Source organism: Pipistrellus hanaki, assembly GCF_964339955.1.
Source record: "Pipistrellus hanaki genome assembly, chromosome: 15".
NCBI classification, from domain to species: domain Eukaryota; kingdom Metazoa; phylum Chordata; class Mammalia; order Chiroptera; family Vespertilionidae; genus Pipistrellus; species Pipistrellus hanaki.
Genome location: NC_140517.1, coordinates 51098614 through 51107236, shown reverse-complemented (window position 1 = coordinate 51107236; position 8623 = coordinate 51098614). Strand labels below are relative to the sequence as shown.

The window sequence follows — 8623 nt, the reverse complement described above, 5'->3', positions numbered from 1 at the left end:
CGTCCGGTCATCGGGCCTGGTCCTCCCTTTCGAGGCGCCGCCGGCTCTGTGAGTCTGCCTTCGCCCGGGAGGCGGCGCGCGATGCGAGTCTCCACGGTTGGAGCCCGTAGGAACTACGTTTCCCAGAAGCCTCGGCGGCTCGGGACCAATGAAGACGCCTGGAAGGGTCGTGTCCGTGCGTGGGGAAAGCGTCGGGGCGGGACTTCCGGTTTCCTTCCTGGGCGGACATTTTGCTCTCAAAGGAGCCCGCCTCCTCAGGGTGCCGGACGCCGCCGGGTTAGACCTGAGGTGACAGGCGCGGAGGCGGTTCTTCCCAGACAGAGAAGGGCCGCCGCTGGAGCCCGGGTCCGAGCTCTGGTCTCCCGCCCTCAGCCCCTCCCTTCCCCGCCTCCCCGGCCCTCAGCTTCCGGAGGCGGAGGTCGCGCAGGTGGGTGTGCGCCCCGGCTCCTCCCCGGCCTCCGTCCCTGAAGCCTCAGGCCCCGAGAATGGGGGGTGCCGGGTCCGGGCCGAGGGGGCGCTCGTGGGGCCGCGTCTGACCGGCAGTCCGAGGAAACGTGGCGTGACGGCCCCGGGGAGGGCGACCGGCCGGTGTCCGCGGGGTCCAGTGTGAGGAGCAGTGACGTCCGCAGTGTCAGCTCTAGCAGCTGTCATTCTGAGAGAACGGTTTGAGGTGTTCATTATTATTGTTATTATTTTAAAATATATTTTATTGATTTTTTTACAGAGAGGAAGGGAGAGAGACAGAGTCAGAAACATCGATGAGAGAGAAACATCAACCAGCTGCCTCCTGTACACCCCCCACCGAGGATGTGCCCACAACCAATGTACATGCCCTTGGCCAGAATCGAACCCGGAACCCTTCAGCCCGCAGACCGAAGCTCCACCACTGAGCAAAACCGGTTTCGGCTATTATAATTATTTTTTATTATTATTATTTAAAAAATATATATATTGCCAGGACCGGTTTGGCTCAATGGATAGAGCACATGTGTCAAACACAAGGCCCGGGGGCCAAATCCAGCCCGCCAGGCCTTGCAATGTGGCCCGCACCGCGCTGTCATCACTGCACTCCGCTGTCAGTTTATGACATTGTCAGTTTATGACTGTTCAGTAAACCATTCGGCCTGCGATTTAGGCTGGATTTTAGATTTTGGCCCCTTCTCTGATTGAGTTCGACACCCCTAGGATAGAGCGTCGGCTTGGGGACTAAAGGGTCCCGGGTTCGATTCCGGTCAAGGGCATGTACCTTGGTTTCGGGCACATCCCCAGTAGGGGGTGTGCAGGAGTCAGCTGATCGATGTTTCTAACTTTCTGTCGCTCTCCCTTCCTCTCTGTGAAAAATCAATGTTATTATTATTTTTTTTTTTTTAAAAAAAAGGGAGAGGGAGAAAGAATCATTTATGATGTGAAAAGGCTGTCTCCTGTACGCCCCACATTGGGGATTGAGCCCCCACCCCGGGCATGTGCCCTGACTGGGAATTGAACTGTGACCTCCTGGTTCATAGGTTGAAATTCAGTCACTGAGTCACGCCGGTCCTGCGGTTGGAGGGTTTTATAAGAATTCCCCAGGCTGCTCAGGGATGCACAGACTTGGCGCGCGGGGTGGGGGATGACTAGGACAGCGAGGCACAGCAAGAAGGAGACCCGGTCCCAGGTCACAGCCTTCGGTGGCTCTAAGGCTTGAGCACAGAAGGTGGGCGGCAGCCCTGGGTCTCGGTGGCAGACGGGGCAAGCTGAGGGGACAGGCTTGAGCCCTGGAGGCCCCTTCCTGGCTGCTGGTCTCTCACGGTCTCCCTCTCCCCATAGGTCCCCGGAGCTCGGGAGTGATGATGGACCCTGTACAGGTGAGGGGCGGATGCCGTGCTCCCTGGTCCCCTCCCCACCCCCCTGGCCTCCAGGATTATGGTGTCAGAGGCCACGTGCACGCCCACAGTTCTCGAGGCTGCAGACCCTGGAGAAAGTTCCAGCCCAGAGTGCCTGGTCCCAGCCTGGGGTCGAACGGAAGGGTTCCCATTCCTGGTAGTGGTGGAATAAGGGGTGGAAGGTGCAAATACCTGGAGGGAGGGGATAGGAGTTCTCAAGTCCTTAAATACCAGGTATCAAAAGCAGGTGGGTGGGAGTTAGGCCTCTGTTATTATTTTTAACATTTAGTTATTTACTTGAGACCCGGTGCATGAAATCCATGCACTCTAGGGGGAGTCCCTCAGCCAACCTGTGCCCTTGGGGGATGTCTGACTGACAGCACCTGGAGCTGCTCTAAGCCATCAGTCGGACATCCTTAGTGCTGCCAGTGGCTTAGCTTCGCCATTGTCGCTGTGATCGCCAGTCATGAGCCTGGCTTCTGGCCAAGTGGCACTGTCCACCAGGGGGCAGCTCCTGCGTAGAGCATCTGCCCCCTGGTGGTCAGTGTGCTTCATAGCGACTGGTGGTTCTGCAATTCGATTGATTTGCATATTAGCCTTTTGTTATATATAGGATTTATTTATTTATTTAATTTCAGAGAGGAAGGGAGAGGGAGAGAGAGAGAGAGAAACATCAATGATGAGAATCATCGATTGGCTGCCTCCTACACGCCCTCTACTGGGAATCGAGCCTACAGTTTCCTGCTGGCAGAGCCCACCATGTCCTTCGCCAGCCCACAGTCAAGGGCATGTACCTTGATTGCGGGCACATCCCCAGTAGGAGGCATGCAGGAGGCAACTGATCTATATTTCTCTCTATTCTTCTCCCTTCCTCTCTGTAAAAAATAAATAAAATATATTTTAAAAAAAAGGAATGGGGGGGCCTGAGGGAGTGCCCTTGGGGGAGAGTCTGCCCATGGACCCGCTCTCCCCATTGGCAGGCACAGGTGAACGTGGAGGACGTGTTCGTGTCCTTCTCCCCGGAGGAGTGGGGGCTCCTGGACGAGGCTCAGCGACGCCTGTACCGCGACGTGATGCTGGAGACCTTCGCCCTTCTGGCCTCGCTGGGTGAGCTCCTCACACCCACCCTGGGGTCCTGGACTGGGCTCTGCCCCTCCTGTTTTCCAGGGGGAGTCCTGGCCCTTCCTGTGTCACAGCCATGGGTACCCTGGGTGTCAGACTGGGCGCACATGAGTCCAGCCAGGACCAGGGTAGGTGTGGTCCTGGTGAGTGGGTGTTGGGGGTGTCATAACAAGCTGGGCTCCAGGCAGTCCCCATCCTCTCGGTGCCCACAGTTGTTTTAGCGCCACATTCCTTTTTTGTCTTTACTTCCCGTTTATTTTATTTTATTTTTTAAAATGTATTTTATTGATTTTTTTATAGAGAGGAAGGGAGAGGGATAGAGAGCTAGAAACGTCGATGAGAGAGAAACATCGACCAGCTGCCTCTTGCACACCCCCTACTGGGGATGTGCCCGCAACCAATGTACATGCCCCTGACCGGAATCGAACCGGGGACCTTTCAGTCCGCAGACCGACGCTCTATCCACTGAGCCACACCGGTCTCGGCTTTACTTCCCATTTATAACACTTGTATTTTGTGCTCTGCCCTTTGACCTGTCTGTCCCTGGCCTCTGCCTCCACATCACACCTGCTCTTCTCCACTGCTCCCTCTGCAGTGCTCTCCAACGTTTGCCTGAACTGAATGTGTCAGCTCTCCACAGCCCCCAGAGAGTCCTTAAATACCAGTGATTCCGTTGTACCTCTTCAGGGAAAAAACCTGTACACAGCTCTCACCTGCCTCCAGCAGCCACGGCCTTCCTGAAAGCTGCTGTGATGGCGTCATCGGAGACCCTCGCTTTCCTGGGCTGTACCCCACATTTGTTTCCGCCCCCAGTCAAGGCCTCTTCCCTTCTGTGACTTTATTTTTTTGTTAAAAAAATTTTTTTTATTATTGATTTCAGAGAGGAAGGGAAAGGGGGAAAGCAAGATAGAATCATCAATGATGAGAGAGACTCATTGATTAGGAGACTCATTGATTGGCTGCCTCCTGCAGGCCCCCTACTGGGGATTGAGCCTGCAACCAGGCATGTGCCCTTGATTGGAATTGAACCTGGGACTCTTCAGTCCATAGGCTGACGTTCTATCTGCAGAGCCAACCAGCGAGGGACCCTTCTATGACCTTTGATATGTAAACTGCTGCATGGCAGCCCTTTACTCAACCTGAACTATATGACCTTGCTCAACTTGAGCTATGACCTTGCTCTTAGTTCTGTGAGACACACATTTGCAACCAGACAAGTGTTAACTTGAACTTCACCAGCATTTGTCTGCTTTCAGGTTCTTGGCCTGGCATGGAGGATGAGATACCTTTTAAGCAAAGGGTTTCTGCAGAAGGAGTGTCACAGGTCAGGACTCTCAAGTCAGGCCCTGCCACCCAGCAAGCCTATTCCCGTGAGGCAGGTGGCCTGGTCTTGAAAGACATTTCACACCTGGCTGAGCACCAAGAAACACACTCTGGGCAGAAGCCGTGTGGGAAACAATTCTGGCTCAGTGGGAACCTTCAGCACCAGAAACAGCGTCAGGGAGAGAAGCCCTTCAGAGGAGACGAGGGCCGGGCCTTTCTTGTGAACAGCTGCCCTGTCCAGCCCCGGGAGGCGCCCTCTGTGCCTGGGGAGGCCCGTGAGGACTGCTCAGCCCGCTCGGGCAGTTCCCAGCACCGCGCTCCCCACGGTGACGGCACGTGTGTGGAGGCCTTGCGTGGCGGACAGCGGCATTACGAATGCAGTGAATGTGGGAAAGCCTTCAGCCGCAAAGACTCGCTCGTCCAGCACCACAGGGTCCACACGGGAGAAAGGCCGTACGAGTGCGGCGAGTGTGGGAAAGCCTTCAGCCGCAAACCCATCCTTGCGCAGCACCAGCGAGTTCACACTGGAGAGATGCCCTACGCGTGTGGCATCTGTGGGAAAGGGTTCAACCACAGCTCAAACCTCATTGTGCACCAAAGAGTTCACACCGGAGCGAGGCCTTACGAATGCAGTGAGTGTGGGAAAGCCTACAGCCACAAATCCACGCTGGTCCAGCACCAGAGCGCGCACACCGGAGAAAGGCCGTACGAGTGCAGCGAATGTGGGAAATACTTTGGTCACAAATACAGACTCATCAAACACTGGAGTGTTCACACCGGGGCGCGGCCTTACGAGTGCATCGAGTGCGGGAAATTCTTTACCCAAAGCTCCGACCTCGTTGCACACCAGAGGGTCCACAATGGCGAGAAGCCCTATGTGTGCAGCGAGTGTGGGAAAGCCTTTAGCCACAAGCATGTGCTCGTTCAGCACCATAGGATCCACACTGGAGAAAGGCCGTATAAGTGCAGTGAGTGTGGGAAGGCCTTCAGGCAAAGGGCTTCTCTCATCCGACACTGGAAAGTCCACACTGGAGAAAGGCCATAGCCCAGCAGGGAATACGCCATGTTTCTCTCTCATCCATGTTTCTTTCTTTCTTTCTTTCTTTCTTTCTTTCTTTCTTTCTTTCTTTCTTTCTTTTTTTATATATATTTTACTGATTTTTTACAGAGAGGAAGAGAGAGGGATAGAGAGGTAGAAACATCGATGAGAGAGAATCGATTAGCTGCCTCTTTCACACCTCCTACCTGGGATGTGCCCGCAACCAAGGTACATGCCCCTGACCGGAATCGAACCTGGGACCCTTCAGTCTCCAGGCTGATGCTCTATTCACTGAGCCAAACTGGTTTCGGCCTCTCATCCATGTTTTTAACTATCTCTCTCCCTTCCTCTCTATAAAAAAAAAAAAAAAAAAAAAAAAAAAAAAATCAATAAAATATATTTTAAAAATCTTTACCCAAGGATATTATTTTTATTGGTTTCAAGAGAGAGGGAGGGAGGGGTGTGAGGGGAAAAGAGACATGTCCATTGGCTGCCTCCTGCACGCACCTGGACTGGGGCTGGGACGGGCTGGAACTGGGGACACTTTTTTTTTTTTTTTTTTTTTTTATTTAAAAAAGCAGGCAAGGATTTATTTATTTATTTATTTATTTTTTTAGGCAAGGATTTATTGAAAAACTGGCCAGGACGGCTGGCTGCTGGAGCACCACATGCAGGTGGGCCCCACACGACCGCCGGGACACTTACTTTTTAAATCTAATTTGAAATTTTGGACCTCACTTCCCGTAAATACAGGGCAGAGTTCATCCTGCTCCTCTCTGCAGGGCAAGCATGTCAAACTCTCGGCTGGCGGGCGCATGCGACTCACAATGAATACTTTTGCAGCCCAGGCAATATAACAGGCATGTGAGAAACTTTGTAATAAAAGTTCTGAAACTTAATTTTTACAATATCCTGTTATACATAATCTATAATAAAAGTGTAGTATGCTAAGTAGATCACATGTCCTCCTGGATGACCTTCCAGATGAAGCCGGGAGGGAAACCGAGGTCCTGGGTCCCAGAGAGAAACTGGTGCCAGCAGCCTGGGGAAGGCAGGCCTACTCCTGCACGATTTTCATGCACTGGGCCTCTAGTAAATTAATAACTAACCACAACATTTGATAATGACTGGTTACTGTAATAGCGTGGCATTCATTTCCCTTCTGGACTATATGCACCCGCACACCGTTTCTCTCCACTAACACCAGCAACAAATAGTCTAGCCGACAATGGCCCCATCCTTAGTTTGGACTGACTTGTTTGCTGGGCTCAACAGGAAATATTTCGCTTTCAGAGAACAAGAAAAACATCTCATTTGTGTGACCTTTATTCATTTGTGCAGTTCTTCAGTGTCTGGTAAGTTCGTGTTCAAGGACAAATATTAATTTTTATTAAAATATTCTACTATTGCCGAAAACATTTATTAAAATATTCTATTGAGTGGTTCCGGGTTCGATTCCAGTCAAGGGCATGTACCTTGATCCCCAGTGGAGGTGTGCAGGAGGCAGCTGATCGATGTTGCTCTCTCATCGATGTTTCTAAGTCTCTCCCTTCCTCTCTGTAAAAAAATCAATAAAATATATATTTTTTAAAATGTTCTACTATCTTATTAACGACTTATTTATTGTTAACGACTTATTTATTTCAGCCCTCTGCATTCAGCATGTCTCTCGAAATAAACCTACGTTTCTATGAAAACGGAAGCTTTTGTTTTTCTTGCGTCCACATGCATGTAAACCTTGTTTATTCCGCCTGCGTGAGCCTTGAGTTTGACACGCTTGGGCTTATGGAGGGTTTGCTGCACAGACGTGACTGATGACAGGACCCACTACTTAACCGCCAGTCACTCTCCCGACCGGAAGTCCCCAGCCCGCCAATCACAGCGTCGGTTCTCACCGCGCTCAGAAGCTTTTCTCGCTTCTCTCGACCAAAGGACACCGTCGCCGTCCACACCGGGGGCTCTCCCAGGGCTTGGGGGGCTGTGAGCCCGCATCTGTGACGGGACCAAACACATCGTGGTCACCAAAACGACCACATACACGTTTCTTAGAAATCTCCACCTTCCAAGCATCCCGCCGCTCAGGTCGGCCCCCGAGGGGACATCCCTCGCCCCTGCCCCCTGGCCACAGAGACCCCGAGGCGACACCCCTGCCCCCTGGCCTCAGAGACCCCGAGGCGACACCCCTGCCCCCTGGCCACAGAGACCCCGAGGCGACACCCCTGCCCCCTGACCTCAGAGACTCCGAGGCGACACCCCTGGCCCCTGGATGAGCCCCCGGCTCCCAGCGCTCAGGCCGCCCCTGAGGGAGCGCTGCCCCCTCCTGAGGGCGGACGCGGACCCGCCCCCCCATCGGGGCTCCGGCTGAAAGGAGACGGGGGGGGGGGGGGGGGGGGGGCGCAGCACCCACCTCAGTCGGGCTCCTCGGCCCAGCCCTCCCGCCGGCCTGAGGGAGGAGCGGGGCCGACGAGGCGGGAACGGGGACATCGCCCGCCGCCCTCCATTCGCTTCGTCCTGGGCACCGCCCTGAGCCCCGCCGCCCTGAGATCCGGAGAGGAATCCCTTTCACGGCCCGAGGGACGCCGCCGGAAGTCCCGTCTCCAGTGCGCGTGGGCGCATAAGTGGCTCCATGCTAAACTCTCATTGGCTGTTCTCGCTGTCCATCGGTTGCCGCAGGGCCTCCTGGGTAATGTAGTTTCTCCACTGGGTTTTCTCTGGCTGAGGTGGTGGTTCCTTCAGTTTGGGGGGAGAGGCCCACCTATGACGCGAGGGGCGCTGGGAATTGGAGTTCCCACTCTCTTAAGGATGCAGTGGGGCTTAGTAGCTCTTAAAGGGGACATACCTTCGTTTCCCTGGGGTGCTGTCTAGCACAAGTGTCAGAAATAGACATGTGAGCCCTAGCCGGTTTGGTTCAGTGGATAGAGCACTGGCCTGCGGACTGAAGGGTCCCAGTTTCCAATCCAGTCAAGGGCACATGCCTGGGTTGGGGGCTCCATTCCCAGTAGGCGTGCAGGAAGCAGCTGATCAATGGTTTTCTCTCATCATTGATGTCACTATCTCCCTCTCCCTTCCTCTATGAAAGGAGCCCTACTTACTGGATGCCATGCTTTTGCACACACAACATGGATAATACTAAAAAACATATACACGCACTTAATAAAAACAGCTATACAAGAGTAACTATAGGATTTCTTCTATACAATTCTAGAAATGCAAACTATAGTGTGTACCTGGGGATGACCAGTTGGGTAGAACTGGGAGAGACAATAAAAGGACCAAT

At 53.4% G+C, this 8623-nt stretch overlaps 1 protein-coding gene across 1 annotated transcript; it reads left to right on the top strand.

Annotated features, from left to right (window-relative positions):
• Positions 1 to 229: 229 nt before the first annotated feature.
• Positions 230 to 5857, top strand: LOC311633608 (zinc finger protein 772-like). Its single transcript, XM_084906504.1, has 4 exons — positions 230 to 427; positions 1807 to 1844; positions 2843 to 2969; positions 4241 to 5857. Exons 2-4 carry the CDS (start codon positions 1827 to 1829, stop codon positions 5350 to 5352), a joined length of 1257 nt encoding a protein of 418 aa, XP_084762630.1. The 5' UTR covers positions 230 to 427; positions 1807 to 1826; the 3' UTR covers positions 5353 to 5857.
• Positions 5858 to 8623: the final 2766 nt, after the last annotated feature.